This window comes from Bubalus kerabau, chromosome 18 (genome assembly GCF_029407905.1).
Source record: "Bubalus kerabau isolate K-KA32 ecotype Philippines breed swamp buffalo chromosome 18, PCC_UOA_SB_1v2, whole genome shotgun sequence".
Classification (NCBI taxonomy): Eukaryota; Metazoa; Chordata; class Mammalia; order Artiodactyla; family Bovidae; genus Bubalus; species Bubalus kerabau.
Window position 1 is genome coordinate 40047390 of NC_073641.1, and position 18269 is coordinate 40065658.

Below are 18269 nucleotides of genomic sequence, written 5' to 3' on the forward strand. Positions count from 1 at the left end.
TCATCCACCTCATTAGAACTGATTCAAGTGTATTCTTTTTAATGGCTGAGTATTATTCCATTGTGTATATGTACCACAGCTTTCTTATCCATTCGTCTGCTGATGGACACCTAGGTTACTTCCATGTCCTGGCTATTATAAACAGTACTGTGATGAACATTGGGGTACATGTGTTTCTTTCAATAATGGTTTCCTTGGTGTGTATGCCCAGCAGTGGGATTGCTGAGTCATATGGCAGAGTACATCATGAGAAACGCTGGGCTGGAAGAAGCACAAGCTGGAATCAAGATTGCTGGGAGAAATATCAATAACCTCAGATATGCAGATGACACCACCCTTATGGCAGAAAGTGAAGAAGAACTAAAAAGCCTCTTGATGAAAGTGAAAGTGGAGAGTGAAAAAGTTGGCTTAAAGCTCAACATTCAGAAAACTAAGATCATGGCATCTGGTCCCATCACTTTATGGAAAATAGATGGGGAGACAGTGGAAACAGTGGCTGACTTTATTTTTTTGGGCTCCAAAATCACTGCAGATGGTGATTGCAGCCATGAAGATGCTTACTCCTTGGAAGGAAAGTTATGACCAACCTAGATAACATATTGAAAAGCAGAGACATTACTTTGCCAACAAAGGTCCATCTAGTCAAGGCTATGGTTTTTCCAGTGGTCATGTATGGATGTGAGAGTTGGACTGTGAAAAAAGCTGAGTGCTGAAGAATTGATGCTTTTGAACTGTGGTGTTGGAGAAAACTCTTGAGAGTCCCTTGGACTGCAAGGAGATCCAACCAGTCCATTCTGAAGAAGATCAGTCCTGGGTGTTCTTTGGAAGGAATGATGCTAAAGCTGAAACTCCAATACTTTGGCCCCTTCGTGTGAAGAGTTGACTCATTGGAAAAGAGCCTGATGCTGGGAGGGATTGGGGGCAGAAGAAGAATGGGACGACAGAGGATGAGATGGCTGGATGGCATCACTGACTTGATGGACGTGAGTTTGCATGAACTCCAGGAGTTGGTGATGGACAGGGAGGCCTGCCGTGCTGCAATTCATGGGGTCTCAAAGAGTTGGACATGACTGAGAGACTGAACTGAGCTGAACTGATGGCAGTTCTATTTCCAGTTTTTTAAGGAGTCTCCACACTGTTCTCCATAGTGGCTGTACTAGTGTGCATTCTCACCAACAGTGTAAGAGGGTTCCCTTTTCTCTACACCTTCTCCAGCATTTATTGCTTGTAGACTTTTGGATAGCAGCCATTCTGACTGGTGTAAAATAGTACCTCATTATGGTTTTGATTTGCATTTCTCTGATAACGAGTGATGTTGAGCATCTTTTCATGTGTTTGTTAGCCATCTGCATGTCTTCTTTGGAGAAATGTCTGTTTAGTTCTTTGGCCCATTTTTTGATTGGGTCATTTATTTTACTGGAATTGAGCTGCAGGAGTTGCTTGTATACTTTTGAGATTAATTCTTTGTCAGTTGCTTCATTTGCTATTATTTTCTCTCATTCTGAAGGCTTTCTTTTCACCTTGCTTATAGTTTCCTTTGTTGTGCAAAAGCTTTTAAGTTTAATTAGGTCCCATTTATTTATTTTTGTTTTTATTTCCAATATTCTTGGAGGTGGGCCATAGAGGATCCTGCTGTGATTTATGTCAGAGAGTGTTTTGCCTGTGTTCTCCTCTAGGAGTTTTACAGTTTCTGGTCTTACGTTTTGATCTTTAATCCATTTTGAGTTTATTTTTGTGTATGGTGTTAGAAAGTGTTCCAGTTTCATTCTTTTACAAGTGGTTGACCAGTTTTCCTAGCACCACTTGTTAAAGAGATTGTCTTTTCTCCATTGTATATTCTTGCCTTCTTTGTCAAAGATAAGGTGTCCATAGGTGCATGGATTTATCTCTGGGCTTTCTATTTTGTTCCATTGCTCTATATTTCTGTCTTTGTGCCAGTACCATACTGTCTTGATGACTGTGGCTTTGTAGTAGAGCCTGAAGTCAGGCAGGTTGATTCCTCCAGTTCCATTCTTCTTTCTCAAGATTGCTTGGCTATTCGAGGTTTTTTGTATTTCCATACAAATTGTGAAATTATTTGTTCTAGCTCTGTGAAGAATACCGTTGGTAGCTTGATAGGGATTGCATTGAACCTATAGATTGCTTTGGGTAGTATACTCATTTTCACTATATTGATTCTTCTGATCCATGAACAGATTTATTAGTGTCATCTTTGATTTCTTTCACCAGTGTTTTATAGTTTTCTATATATAGGTCTTTAGTTTCTTAGGGTAGATATATTCCTAAGTATTTTATTCTTTTCGTTGCAATGGTGAATGGAATTGTTTCCTTAATTTCTCTTTCTATTTTCTCATTATTAGTGTATGGGAATGCAAGAGACTTCTGTGTGTTGATTTTATATCCTGCAACTTTACTATATTCATTGATTAGCTCTAGTAATTTTCTGGTGGAGTCTTTAGGGTTTTCTATGTAGAGGATCATGTCATCTGCAAACAGTGAGAGTTTTACTTCTTTTCCAATTTGGATTCCTTTTATTTCCTTTTCTGCTCTGATTGCTGTGGCCAAAACTTCCAAAACTATGTTGAATAGTAGTGGTGAAAGTGGGAACGCTTGTCTTGTTCCTGACTTTAGGGGAAATACTTTCAATTTTTCACCATTGCCTCCTACCCATTTTGATGTGCTGTTTTCTTTTTTTGCTCAACAGATGCATAGTCACTCATCTAGTTCCTGGATTTCTTTCAGAGGGAATTTATCTGTATGTAGCTATAGATATGATGGGTTCATGGAGCCATCAAATAGAAGTTCAAGAGCCTCCTACATCACCATCATTTTTAAAAAACCTTTTTATTTTGTATTGGAGTATAGCCAATTAACAATGTTGTGATAGCTTCAGGTGAACAGTGAAGGGCCTCAGCCATACATGTAAATGGCTGAGGCTCCCAACTCCCCTCTCATCCAGGCTGCTGCTGCGTAACATTGAGCAGAGTTCCATTGCTATACAGTAGGTCTTTTTGTTTATTCTTTTTGAACATAGCAGTGTGTACATGTCCATCCCAAACTTCCCAACTATCCCTTCCTTCCAGTCTTCTCCCCCACCCCTGGGGCAACCGTAAGTTCATTCTCTAAGTCTGTGAGTCTCTTTCTATTTTGTAAATAAGTTCATTTGCATCATTTCTTTTCTCAATTCCACATATAAGGGATGCCATATGGTATTTCTCCTTCTGTGTCTGATTTACTTCATTCAATATGTATGTCACCATTTTGAATTGGAACTGACAACTTCATTCTTTTGTGTGTGGAGATCTAGTTTTCCCAGTATCACTTGATGAAGACTTTCTTTTCTCATTGAATGGTCATGGTCCCTGGTCAAAAATGTTTTGGGGAGCTTTTTTTATATTGGTCTGCATTTCTGTTTTATTCCAGTTCCATACTATATTAATTACTGTAGCTTTCTAGTGAATTTTGAAATCAGGAAGCGTGATTCCTCTAGCTTTGTTCTTTTTCATGATTGCTTTGGCTATGCATGATACAGTGGTTAAGAACCTGCCTACCAATGCAGGAGATGCAAGAGACTCTGGTTCAATCACTGTGTCAGGAAGATCCCCTGGAATATTAAATGGCAACCCACTCCAGTATTCTTGCTTGGAAAATTCCATGGACTGAGGAGCCTGGTGGTCTATAGTCTATAGGGTCGCAAAGTATGGGACGTGACTGAGCATGGGTGCTTGTGTCATTGGCTATTTGAGATACTAGAGATTTCAAAGTAGTTTTAAGATGGGGTTTTTTTTTTTCCATTACTGAAAAAGACATCATTGGGATTTTGATAGGGATTGCATTGAATCTGTAGATCATTTTGGGTGGTATTGACATCTTAACAACTGAGTCTTCCAGTTCATGAACATGGAATGTATTTACATTTATTTGTCTCCTCTAATTTCTTTCAAAATTGCTTTGCGGTTTTCACTTCACAAATCTTTCAACTCTTTGGCTAAGCTAAATCCCAAGTATTTTATTCTTTTTGATGCTATTGTATTTGGAATTATTTTTGAAAATATTTTAGAGTATTCATTTATAGTATAGAAAGGCATCTGATTTTTATGTATGAACTTTTTATCTTGCTACTTTGATGAATTCATTTTTTAGTTCTAACATTTTTTGTGGAATCTTTAGGGTTTTTAACATGTAAGATTACATCATCTGTGAACAGAGATTCTTTTACTTCTTCCTTTCCAATTTGGATGCCCTTTTTTTCTTCCTTGCTTCCTTTGCCTGACTACTCTGGCTACATCTTCTAGTACTATATTGAATAGAAATAGTTAAGAAGTCTCCTTGCCTTGTTACTGACCTTAGTGGAAAGTTTTCAGTCTTTCTTCACTGAGTATAATGTTTGCTATTGGTTTTTCATACATAGTTTTTATTATGTTGAGGTTCAGTTCAGTTCAGTTCAGTCACTCAGTCATGTCCAACTCTTTGCAACCCCATGAACTGTAGCACTCCAGGCCTCCCTGTCCATCACCAACTCCTGGAGTCCACCCAAACTCATGTCCATCGAGTCGGTGATGCCATCCAGCCATATCATTGCCTGTTGTCCCCTTGTCCTCCTGCCCCCAATCTTTCCAAGCATCAGGGTCTTTTCAAATGAGTCAGCCCTTCGCATCAGGTGGCCAAAGTATTGGAGTTTCAGCTTCAACATCAGTCCTTCCAATGAACACCCAGGACTGATCTCCTTTAGGATGGACTGGTTGGATCTCCTTGCAGTCCAAGGGACTCTCAAGAGTTGAGGTAGTTTCCTTCTATTCCTAGTTTGTTGAGTGGTTTTTTTTTTTTTAATTATGAATGGATTTTGAATTTTATCAAATGCTTTTTCTGCATCAGTTGAATTGGTCATGTGATTTTTGTCCTTCGTTCTGTTAATCTGATATCTTTTATCAATTGATTTTTGTTTACTGAGATATCTTTGCCTTTGAGGAATAAATCATTGTGTATAATTCTCTTCATATTCTGTTGAATTTGATTTGCTGCTTTTTTGTTGAGGGCTTTTGTATCAATGTTTGTAAAAGACATTAGCCTATAGGTTTCCTTTATTCATAGTGTGGTTGTCTGGCTTTCCCAGATTGGGAAAGGAGTACATCAAGGCTGGTATATTGTCACCCTGCTTGTTTAACTTATATGCAGAGTACATCATGTGAAATGTCAGGCTGGATGAAGCACAAGCTGGAATCAAGATTGCCAGGAGAAACATCAATAGCCTCAGATATGCAGATGATACCACACTTCGTGGAAAGCAAAGAGGATCCAAAGAGCCTCTTGATATAGGTGAAAGAGGAGAATGAAAAAGCTGGCTTAAAACTCAGAATTCAAAAAACAAAGATCATGGCATCCAATCCCATCACTTCACGGCAAACAGATGGGGAAACAATGGAAACAGAGATAGATTTTATTTCCTTGGGCTCCAAAATCACGGCAGATGGTGACTGCAGCCATGAAATTAAAAGACACTTGCTCCTTGGAAGAAAAGCTATGACCAACCTGTATAGCATATTCAAAAGCAGAGGCATTACATTACCAACAAAGGTCCATCTGGTCAAGGCTATGGTTTTGCCAGTAGTCATGTATGGATGTGATAATTGGAGTATAAATAAAGATGAACGCCGAAGAATTTATGCTTTCAAACTGTGGTGTTGGAGAAGACTCTTGAGAACCCCTTGGACTGTAAGGAGATCAAACCAGTCAATTGTAAAAGAAATCAGTTTTGAATATTCATTGGAAGGACTGATGCTGAAGCCAAAACTCCAATACTTTGCTCCTTAGAAAAGACCCTGATGTTGGGAAAGATTGAAGGCAGGAAGAGAAGGGGATGATAGAGGATGAGATGGTTGGATGGCATCACCAACTCGATGGACATGAATTTGAGCAAGCTTCAGGAGTTGGTGATGGACAGGGAAGCCTGTGTGCTGCATTCCATATGGTTGCAAAGAGTTGGACACGAGTGCATGACTGAACTGTACTGAACTGTCTGGCTTTGGTATCAGGGAAATGCTGGCTTCATAAAATGAGTTTGAAAGTGTTTCCATCTGTTCAACTCTTTGGAACAATTTGAGAAGGAGTAGCATTTTGAGAAGAAGCATTTCTTCTTTAAATGTTTGGTAGGATTTATTAGTGATACTATTGGATCCAGGACTTGATTTTATTGAGAGATTTTGACTGCTGATTTAATTTCCTTATGACTTATAAATCTATTCAAATTTTCTATTTCTTTATGATTTACTATTAATTGGTTTTATGTCTCTAAGAATTTTAAAATTTCATCTAGATTATCCAATTTGTTGGTGTACAGTTTTTCACAGTATTTCTTATAATACTAATTTCTGTATAACTGGCAATGACACCATTTTCAATTTGGATTTTAGTAATTTGAGTATTCTCTCTCTCTCTTTTTTTTCTTAGTATTTCTAGCTAAATATTTGTCAATTTTATTGATCTTTTCACCCTGGAAGTTGCAAGCCCTCCATGGACTATGAGTTCCAAAATAATTATTTTAGAAGATTCTGTCAGTGCGTTTGTTGTTTAGATGGAGAGAGAGATTTTTGGTGCTTCCTACTCTATCATCTTCCCAGAATCCTCCCCACTGTATGTTGACCTAATTTTTTTTCATAGCATATATGTGTGCACAAATATATGTATATTATATATGCATTTATATATAACTTAAATACAAAGTATACCACTTACCATGTGTGCATCCTTGACAGTTTGTTTGACACCCCATTCATCTTTGTTTTCTCACCTGTAAAATGAGGAATACCTTTAATCAAAGGCTTTGAATGGAAACTCTAGCAGTTTAAATTGAATAAAAGTGACTGAATATTTGTAAAGTTCTTAATAAGTATTGTCATATGATTAAAGGAATGAGAGGGCAAGAACAAACTCAAAAAGCAAACATCTAAATATATATAAAATTATTGCAATAAGTACACTATGATATCATGCTAATTTTGATCTGAGTTATGTGACATATTAAATATTTCCCTGTTGGTGTTTTCTTAGATTTAGAAAAGGAGGAACACTCATTCCAGGTTATCAGTTGGCATTCACCTGGAGATCTTGAAAATGAAATAAGGAAACGTCTGGATTTGTTTGTGACAGAAGCTTTGCACAACAGGTAATTTATTCTCTCAATGAAAGACCTACTATTTCAGTGATACAAATAAATGGATGGATACATGGATACTGGAAATAAGTTTAAGAGCAATAGATGAGTTGATGGATAAATGGATGGAGAGAAGGAAGAATGATATGGGGTGGTGGGTGGATGGATGGAGCAGATGATTTTCATACTATCTTGTCTGTATACTGTCCTTTTCCCATGAAAAGCATGAATTTCTGCTTTTAGTTGTGGCGGATAGTTGTGAGGGATTGTTGCTCTTGGATCTTGTTGGTGATACATCACTTACAAAACTTTGTGTATACTCTCCCCAACGCAGAAGGAGGGATAGACAACTTAATTTCTCATTGTTGGTAAACAAACCCTACCCACCATTTTATACTTATTTTCTCTCCATTCTCCTTATATAAATTCAAGAATGGAAAAACACACAGAGTGAAGTAAGCCAGAAAGAAAAACACCAATACAGTATACTAACGCATATATATGGAATTTAGAAAGATGGTAACAATTACTGTGTACGAGACAGCAAAAGAGACACTGATGTATAGAACAGTCTTATGGACTCTGTTGGAGAGGGAGAGGGTGGGAAAATTTGGGAGAATGGCATTGAAACATGTGTAATATCATGTATGAAACGAGTTGCCAGTCCAGGTTCAATGCATGATACTGGATGCTTGGGGCTGGTGCACTGGGACGACCCAGAGGGATGGTGTGGGGAGGGAGGAGGGAGGAGGGTTCAGGATGGGGAGCACATGTATACCTGTGGCAGATTCGTTTTGATGTTTGGCAAAACTAATACAGTGTTTCAGGTTTAAAAATAAAATAAAAAAAAAGAAAAAAAAAAAAAAGAAAAACACTCATCATGAACATTGATTTTTTTTTCATACCTTGAAATGTTGAAATGTTGCTCTTTTAAATACATTAAAAATACCTCAAATACTTTGATGAAGCACAGTGAGAGATGAGTCTGAGAGTTTTTGTTATCACCTGGGATGTATAGAAAGTTCTTTATCTTTGACATATAAGAGGAAAGACAAAATCCATGCCTCAGTTGGCTAATTTCAGTGGCTTAACCCACCCCCCTTCTTTCTTTAAAAATTCTACTCGCTATCAAGGTTGTGTTCAAATCTGACTTTTTATTAAAACTTTCTTACTCTCTAAAACTAGAAGATCAAATTCTCTCCACTTTAAGAGATCTGATCTAAAGTACTCATTTGAAACTTTGTGTTGTTTTGTGTTGTTAGGCCTATGTTTTTTAAGTCTATGTCTTGTTTCTTCTCTTGCAACTTGATTTCTTTGAAGACTGGTTCTACACACACACACATGTTAAATATGGTGGAATATATGGAGCACAAGGCTTCCCTGATGGCTCAGACTGTAAAGAATCTGCCTGCAATGCAGGAGACTTTTCAATCCCTGGGTCAGGAAGATCCTCTGGAGAAGGGAATGGCTACCCTCTCCAGTTTTCTTGCCTGGAGAATTCCATGGAAAGAGGACCCTGGTGGGCTATAGTTCATGGGGACACCACACGGTGTCGTCTTGTAATCTTTTTCAATGAATCAACTTAATTTCAGATAGGATTAATGTTCTACTTTTGAGGACTTTGTACTTCCTATTTTGAATTTACCCTGATATTTGGCAATCATTCTTTATGTAGAATCTTTAAAAAATATAATAGAGGATAATTTCAGCTAATCACCATCCCTCAATGTTGATTCTAAGGAGCAGGTAGAGATCTGAATATTGCTAATGAATTATCAACCTTATTGGCCTTCTTTAAGTGGGCTGACATGGTGTAGTGTTGTACAGGTTATGGGTTTGCTGAGCCATTGATTCTTTCAGTCCTTTGCTAGACTAGGAGGCCCACGGGTCTTCAAAACACCTGTACCTGTGATCTCTGGTCACAAACATTCTTGTCTATTTCTCCCTGGGCTATACTAAAAGAATCATTTTCTTTGCAGGCGGTGATGGAAAAACATTGATGGAGAATAGTTCCTGGAATAGGGTAATAAATGAGTCTTAATTCGGTGTCTGTAAAAATTGAGCATTAACTTCTATAAATACCCTGGTGAGCATAAAGTGGAAAGGCTGTTAACAAGTTTCAAACAAAGTTTCATTTATGTTTGTTCTAAATCATTTAACTTTACATTAGAAAGATGTAAATCTCATAGTGGTTTTGATTTGCATTTCTTTGATAATGAGTGATGTTGAGCATCTTTTCATGTGTTTGTTAGCCATCTGTATGTCTTCTTTGGAGAAATGTCTATTTAGTTCTTTGGCCCATTTTTTGATTGGGTCATTTATTTTTCTGGAGTTGAGCTGTAGGAGTTGCTTGTACATTTTTGAGATTAGTTGTTTGTCAGTTGCTTCATTTGCTATTATTTTCTCCCATTCTGAAGGTTGTCTTTTCACCTTGCTTATAATTTCCTTTGTTGTGCAGAGGCTTTTAAGTTTAATTAGGTCCCATTTGTTTATTTTTGCTTTTATTTCCAATATTCTGGGAGGTGGGTCATAGAGGATCCTGCTGTAATGTATGTTGGGGAGTGTTTTGCCTATGTTCTCCTCTAGGAGTTTTATAGTTTCTGGTCTTACATTGAGATCTTTAATCCATTTTGAGTTTATTTTTGTGTATGGTGTTAGAAAGTGTTCTAGTTTCATTCTTTTACAAGTGGTTGACCAGTTTTCCCAGCACCACTTGTTAAAGAGATTGTCTTTAATCCATTGTATATTCTTGCCTTCTTTGTCAAAGATAAGGTGTCCATAGGTGCATGGGTTTATCTCTGGGCTTTCTATTTTGTTCCATTAATCTATATTTCTGTCTTTGTGCCAGTACCATACTGTCTTGATGGCTGTGGCTTTATAGTAGAGCCTGAAGTCAGGCAGGTTGATTCCTCCAGTTCCATTCTTCTTTCTCAAGATTGCTTTGGCTATTCGAGGTTTTTTGTATTTCCATACAAATTGTGAAATTATTTGTTCTAGCTCTGTGAAGAATGCTGTTGGTAGCTTGATAGGGATTGCATTGAATCTATAAATTGCTTTGGGTAGTATACTCATTTTCACTATATTGATTCTTCCAATCCATGAACATGGTATATTTCTCCATCTGTTAGTGTCCTCTTTGATTTCTTTCACCAGTGTTTTATAGTTTTCTATATATAGGTCTTTAGTTTCTTTAGGTACATATATTCCTAAGTATTTTATTCTTTTCATTGCAATGGTGAATGGAATTGTTTCCTTAATTTCTCTTTCTATTTTCTCATTATTAGTGTATGGGACTGCAAGGGATTTCTGTGTGCTGATTTTATATCCTGCAACTTTACTATATTCATTGATTAGCTCTAGTAATTTTCTGGTGGAGTCTTTAGAGTTTTCTATGTATCCATTTCACACCAGTTAGAATGGCTGCAATCCAAAAGTCTACAAGCAATAAATGCTGGAGAGGGTGTGGAGAAAAGGGAACCCTCTTACACTGTTGGTGGGAATGCAAACTAGCACAACCACTATGGAGAACAGTGTGGAGATTCCTTAAAAAACTGGAAATAGAACTGCCTTATGACCCAGCAATCCCACTGCTGGGCATACACACTGAGGAAACCAGAATTGAAAGAGACATGTGTACCCCAATGTTCATCACAGCACTGTTTATAATAGCCAGGACATGGAAGCAACCTAGGTGTCCATCAGCAGATGAATGGATAAGAAAGCTGTGGTACATATACACAATGGAGTATTACTCAGCCACTAAAAAGAATACCTTTGAATCAGTTCTAATGAGGTGGATGAAACTGGAGCCAATTATACAGAGTGAAGTAAGCCAGAAAGAAAAACACCAATACAGTATAATAACACATATATATGGAATTTAGAAAAATGGTAACAATAACCGTTTATACGAGACAGCAAAAGAGACACAGATGTATAGAACAGTCTTTTGGACTCTGTGGTAGAGGGAGAGGGTGGGATGATTTGGGAGAATGGCATTGAAACATGTATAATATCATATATGAAACGAGTCGCCAGTCCAGGTTCGATGCACGATACTGGATGCTTGGGGCTGGTGCACTGGGACGACCCAGAGGGATGGTGTGGGGAGGGAGGAGGGAGGAGGGTTCAGGATGGGGAACACATGTTTACCTGTGGCGGATTCATTTTGATATATGGCAAAACCAATACAATATTGTAAAGTTAAAAAATAAAATAAAATTTAAAAAAAAGAAAGATCTAAATCTCATGTTCAGTTTAGAATTTGGATTCTAATATTAGTATCAGATCAGATCAGATCAGTTGCTACAAGCTATCAGATGCAGGATATATAAGATGGTTTTTAAAAAAGGCAAAATCATCTTCAGTATTGATGGACTCTTTCATGAAGTTACTTCCACAGCTTGGCTGGGAAATAAGACAGTTGCTCATGTCAGTATACAGATAAAAATAAAACAGAACATCACAGAATATATCAAATAGACATGGAACCATGAGATTTGCTACAGTCAGAAATGGCTCCCAAAGCAGAAGGACCTTGAATTGGCATGATGGTCGGTGAATTTGGATTGGTCGAAGAAAGGAGAGGGGAAGAAGTGAGTATATTTTAGGAAGTAGAAACGCCTGGACCAGAGTGGTAGAGTAGAGGATATTTCTTGGACAGTAGTAAAATTGGTGGGTAAAAATAGGCTGTCAGATATGGTCTTTCTTAACTGGGATGTTTTCTTTGAGCTGAAGATTATCCTAAATATTGTGAAATTAAGACCTCCAGTGAGTATTTGTTATTAATTTTTTTTTCTTACAGAAAAAAATCCAAACACTTTGTAAATTTAATGGAAATACTTGGGACTCGATGCAGTTATTTGCTAAGGAGACGTGATATCATGGATTCCTTAAAGAATGAGAACTTCGACCTGATAGTTGTTGATGCCTTTGACTTCTGTTCATTTCTAATTGCTGAGAAACTCGGGAAGCTGTTTGTGTCCATTCTTTCCACATTAGTTAGCAGACTGGACTTTGGCCTGCCAAGCCCCTTGTCTTATGTTCCAGTATTCCAGTCTTTCCTAACTGACCATATGGACTTCTGGGGTAGAGTGAAGAATGTTCTGATGTCACTTGTTTTCTCTGTGGAGCAGTGGCAAATACACTCTACCTTTGACCACACCATCAAAGAACATTTCCAGGAAGGTTCTAGGCCAGTTTTATCTCATCTTCTAAAGAAAGCAGAGCTGTGGTTCGTCAGTTCTGACTTTGCCTTTGAATTTGCTCGGCCTCTGTTTCCCAACACTGTGAATGTTGGAGGCTTAATGGTCAAACCTATTAAACCAGTACCACAGGTAAGTAAAACCTGAGAGTGTGGATTTCATGCAGAGGTCTTCAGTGCAGAGTTGGTATCTGCTCCTGCCACTGGGATCCTGGAATTTAAGTAGAGTGAGATAGGCAAAACCCCTAGTATATACCTTTTAATTTAATTTTTCTATTTTGTATTTTATTTTTCTGTTGTTAAGACACTTAATATGAGATTTACCCTCTTAACAAGTATTTAACAGTGCAGTACATTATTATTGACTATAGGTGTCATGCTATATAGCAGATTTCTAGATTCTATTCTTTCTGCTTCACTGAAACCCTGCCTCCATTGAAAAGTAGCTACCCATTTCTCCCTCCTCCAGTCCCTGGAAACCAGCTTCCACTTTTTGATTCTATGAATTTGGCTATTTTAGATACTTTATATAAGTGAAATCCTGCAGTATTTGCCCTTCTGTGACTGACATTTCATTTGGCATGAAATGAACCTCAAAGTTCATTCATGTTTTCACATATTGAAAAATTTCCTTGTTTACAAAGCTAAATAATACAAGCTAATTGTATGTTTATACTGTTGTTGTTGTTCAGTCACCAAGTCACGCCCAACTCTTTGTGACCCCATGGACTGAAGGCACGTTGAAGGCAGAAGGAGAAGAGGGTGTTTATACTACAGAGGATGTTTATACTACATTTGCTTTAACCATTCATCTTTTGATGGACATTTAGGTTGTTTCCACATATTGGCTATTGTGTATAGTGCTTCAATGAACATGGGAATATAGATATCTCTTTCAGATCATAATTCCCATTCATTTATGTATATACACAAAACTAAGATTGTTGGATTATTTTATTAGTTCTATTTTTAATTTTTTGATGATTCTCTGTATTATTTTACATAGTGACTGCACAGTTTTGCATTCCTGACAATAGTGTGTAAGTGTTGCAACTTTCCCACATTTTCAACATATGTTGGTTAATATATGCTTTATGTATTTAGGTGGAAGATCCCCCGTGGAGAAGGAAATGGCAACCCACTCCAGTATTCTTGTCTGGGAAATCCCATGGACAGAGGATCCTGGCAGGCTACAGTTCATGGGGTTGTAAACAGTCGTACATGACTTAGTGACTAAACAACCAAACAACAACATCATGTTGGGTGCATATATATTTATAATTGTTGTATCTTCTTCTTGGATTAATCCTGCAATCATTATGTGATGTCCTTCTTTTTCTCTTATTATAGTTTTTGTTTTAAAGTCTATTTTGTCTGATGTAAGTATTGCTACCCTGGTTTTCTTTTGATTTCCATTTGCATGAAATACCTTTTTCCATTCCCTCATTTTCAGTCTGTGTGTGGTTTTAGATCTGAAGTGAGTCTCTTATAAGAAGAATATATATGGGTCTTGTTTTTGTATCCATTCAGCCACTCTATGTCTTTTGTTTGGAGTATTTCATTCACTTACATTTAAAGTAATTATTGATAGGTATGTACTTATTGCTATTTTGTTTTGTTTTAGGGTTGTATTTGTAGTTTTTTGTTCCTTTCTTCTTCTTTTGTTCTCTTCCATTATAATTTGAGGACTATCTTTAGTGTTATGTGTAAATTTCTTACTCTTTGTGTGTATATCTATTATAGATTTTTGATTTGTGATTACCATGAGGTTTGTATATAGCAATCCATTATGTGATTATTTTAAGTTGCTAGTCTTAATTTAAAATGCATTTTATCAAGTCTGATTTTTTACTCCCTCTCCCCTCATAACTGCTTTCTTGCAATATATTTTACTTCTTTTTTGGTTTTATGTACATCTTTACTGCTTGTTGTGGAAATAGATGATTTTACTACTTTTGTCCTTTAGTATTCATACTAGCTTTGCATGTGACTGATTTACTACCTTTACTGTATATTTGCTTTCACCAATGTGTTTTTCCTTTTGTAATTTACATGTTTCTAATTGTGGCCTATTCCTTTCTGTTTTGAGAGGCCCCGTTAACATTTCTTGTAAAGCTGGGTTGGTGGTGCTGCACTCTCTTAGCTTTTTGCTTGTCTGTAAAACTTTTGATTTCTCCATCAAATCTAAATGAAAGTATTCTTGTTTGTAGATTTTCCCTTTCATCACTTTAAATATGTTGTGCCACTCCCTTCAGGCTTGCCGAGTTTCTGCTGACAAATCAGCTGATACCGTTATGGGAGTTCCTTTGTATATAACTTGTTGCTTTTCCCTTGATGCATTTATTATTCTCTCCTTAACTTTTGCCATTTTAATTACAGTGTGCATTGGTATCGTCCTCTTTGAGTTAATCCTGTTTGGGACTCTCTGTGATTCCTGTACCTGGATGTCTATTTCATTTCCCAGGTTAGGGAAGTTTTCAGCTATTATGTCCTCATAAATGTTCTCTGCCCCTTTCTCTCTCTCTTTTCCTTCTGGACCACTATAAAGTGTTAGTATGTTTGATATTGTCCCCAGAGTCTCTCAAACTGTCTTCACTTCTTTTGATTCTGTTTTCTTTCCTGTTCAGCTTCAGTGATTTCCATTACCCTGTCTTCCAGTTCACTGATCCATCCTTCTGTATCATCTACTCTGTCAGTTCCTTCTAGTGCATTTTTCACTTCAGTTAGTGTATTTTTCACCTCTATTTGGTACTTCTTCATATTTTCTAACTTTTTGTTAAAAACTTCTAACTTCTCAGTTTGTTTATCCATTCTTCTCCTGAATTCTTTGATCATCTCTATGATCATCATCCTGAATTCTTTTCTTTATTTTGGTAGATTGCTTATGTTTACTTCACTTAACTCTTCTGGTAGTTTATCTTATTTATGAAAACTTGCTTGGATCATATTCCTCTGAAACTTCATTTTGTCTAATTTGCTATTTTCATTTCTATGTACTTGTTAGGTTGGTTACTTTTCCTGACCTTGGAGAAGGGATCTTTTGTAGGAATAATCCCATATGTCACAGCAGTGCACACCCCTCTCCCGGCTTACCAGAGCTATATTTTCTAGGACTGTCCCTAGTGTGGGGCTGCATGGATTCTTCTGTTGTGGCAGGTTGACTACTGTGGATGGTCTGGTAGGTGTTGACTTGACCCTGGTCCAGTTGGTTGCCAGGCCTTGCTTTGTGGAGCAGTTGGCAAGCTGCTGGTTGGCAAGGTTGGGTCATGATGCCACTGACTGAAGAACCCCAGGGGATCCTGGAGCTAATGCTGGCTGACTGGCCACAACCAGTTCTTTTTAATTTCTAGTGAAAATCCTGGTTAAAGCAGTAAGACCAAAAGTGAAAAAAAAAAAAAAAAAGGAACAAAAATCATATATATTAGGAAGGAAGAAATGAAACTTTTTTATTCACAGATAACAGGATGGTCCATGTAAAAATCAAAAAAAGTCAAGAAAAAACTCCTGGAACTAATTAGTAATTATAGCAATGTCACAGAATATACGTTTAATGTACCTTTCCTATATACTAGCAATGAACAGGGGGAATGTGAAACTTAAAACATAATATTATATGTTGTGTGCATACTCAGTTATGTCCAACTCTTTGAAACCCCATGAACTGTAGCCCACCAGGCCTTTCTGTCCATGGGATTATTCAGGCAAGAATAATCATTTTCCTTCTCTAGGGAATATTCTTGACCCAGGGATCGAACTTGCATCTCCTGTATCATCAGGCAGATTCTTTACCACTGCACCACCTATATTAGCATTCTGCAAAATGAAATACTTAAAAATAAATCTAATAAAATATATACAAAATTTATATGAGAAGACATACAAAACTCAGATGAAAAAAATCAAAGAACTAAATAAATGGAGAGATATTCCATGTTAATGGATAGGAAGACTCAGTGTTGTCAATATGTCAGTTCTCTTCAGTTTGATCTAAAGATTCATTGTAAATCCCAATCAAAATCTCAGTAAGTTATTTTGTGAATATTGACAAACCAATCCTCAAATTTGTATGGAGAGGCAAAAAGCTTGAAGAGCTAATGCAGTATTGAAAATGGAACAAAGTTGAAGAACTGACATTACTCAGCTTTACCACTTACTGTGAAGGACAGTAATCAAGACAGTGTGGTTTTAGAAAAAGAATAGACAAATAAGATGCACATGAATTTAGTCAACTGATGTTTGACAGTGGATTAAAGGCAATACCATGGAGAAAAGATACTTTTCAACAATCAGTGCTGGAGCAACTGGACTTTTACTTGCAAAAAAATTGAATCTAAACCCAGACCTTACCTTCTCAACAAAAATTAACTAAAAAATGGGTAATATACTTAAATACAAAATGGAAAAGTATAAAATGCCTAGAAGATAACATATGAAAAAATCTAAATGAAATAGAGTCTGGTGATTACTTTTTAGACATAAAACCTAGGATATATTCTATGAAAGAAAGAGTTATTAAGTACATTAAAAGAGTTAATAAGTATGTTAAATTGAAATTAAAATTATCTGTCCTGAGAAAGACCTTGTCAAGAGAATCAGGAGAGAAACCACAGATTGGAAAGAAATATTTGCCGAAAACATTGGTATAGACTGATGTTAAGAATATACAAAGAATACTTAGAACTCAACAACACACAAAAAAATCAATTAAAAAATGGTCCACAAACCTTAACACATACCTCAACAAAGAAGCTATACAGGTTTTTAAAAAGAATATGAAGAAGACACACAGCAGAATATTCTCCCAGCATGTCTACCTCAGTCCCCAGAAGGCCCACCAGGCCCTAATGGGCCAGGATGGCAGACTGCACTCCCCCAGGCTCTAGCTCCTCTGATCTGACATTTGAGTACTCCTGAATGACCATATCTGCCTGGATCTAGAATGAGGGTTGAGGATGACTCTGGTACTGGGGTCATGTTTTCAATGAAGAAAGAGATTCCCACCACTTCAACTTTCCTCTTCCATAAAACATTGTGATACATGAAAGCTCTGGGTTGAGACATTGGTGCTGCAGTCTTAAGTACCTCATGTGCAATGTGCACCATTATGGTGGCTGGTTACCTAAAGCTCTCTTCACATCCATTTGTGAGTGAGTATTTAAAGTGTTTATATGGGAAAATGTGTCCCAAGGTTTCATAAAAATTTCTTCAAGGCCATCTATCCAGAGGATCTGAGCCTGGTACAGAGGGCACTGAGCTGTCTTAGAGGCCATGAGAACAGTTTCAAGGCAGTGAACTCTAACTGTTAACAGGAGAGTATGTTCAGTAAATAGATGATTTTCATCTTTTGGCTGTCTAGGCTTTCCCTGACAACATTATTCACCTCCTTTCCTTTCCTACCTCTCTCCAGGAACTTGAGAATTTCATTGCCAAATTTGGAGACTCTGGTTTTGTCCTTGTGGCCTTGGGCTCCATCGTGAGCAGATATCAATCCCAGGAGATTCTCAAGGAGATGAATGCTGCCTTTGCTCGTCTCCCTCAAGGGGTGATTTGGAAATGTAAGCCTTCTCATTGGCCCAGAGATGTCAAATTGGCAGCAAATGTAAAAATCATGGACTGGCTTCCTCAGAATGACCTCTTGGGTAAGGACTTTCCAAGTCTACTTCTCTCGTCCTTATGTTATCTTTGGGGTTCATTAGGGCTCTGACATCTAGTTAGGCAATCCTGTTCGCATGAGAAGAAGCAGCTGATAAATAAAGGTAAGTATTCCAAGGAATGGAACAGCCAAACTGGAGTTGTTGAGAAATCAAGCTATACTTCCAAAATGCCCCAAACAGCATTTCGTCTTCTTCTCCATTTCTGATACCTGCAGCCAGAAGTGGTATCACTTTCAGTTTATTTTGACCATACCTTATCTGG

General features: G+C 37.3%; 1 protein-coding gene across 2 annotated transcripts in view; it reads left to right on the top strand.

Annotated features, from left to right (window-relative positions):
- Window positions 1–18269, top strand: part of LOC129632922 (UDP-glucuronosyltransferase 3A1-like) — a 38832-nt gene that overhangs the window by 14632 nt on the left and 5931 nt on the right. For both annotated transcript variants that reach the window (XM_055554671.1, XM_055554672.1), the window contains 3 exons: window positions 7048–7162; window positions 11955–12486; window positions 17761–17992. In XM_055554671.1, coding sequence (XP_055410646.1) covers window positions 7048–7162; window positions 11955–12486; window positions 17761–17992 — 879 coding nt within the window. The remainder of the gene's footprint in view (window positions 1–7047; window positions 7163–11954; window positions 12487–17760; window positions 17993–18269) is intronic.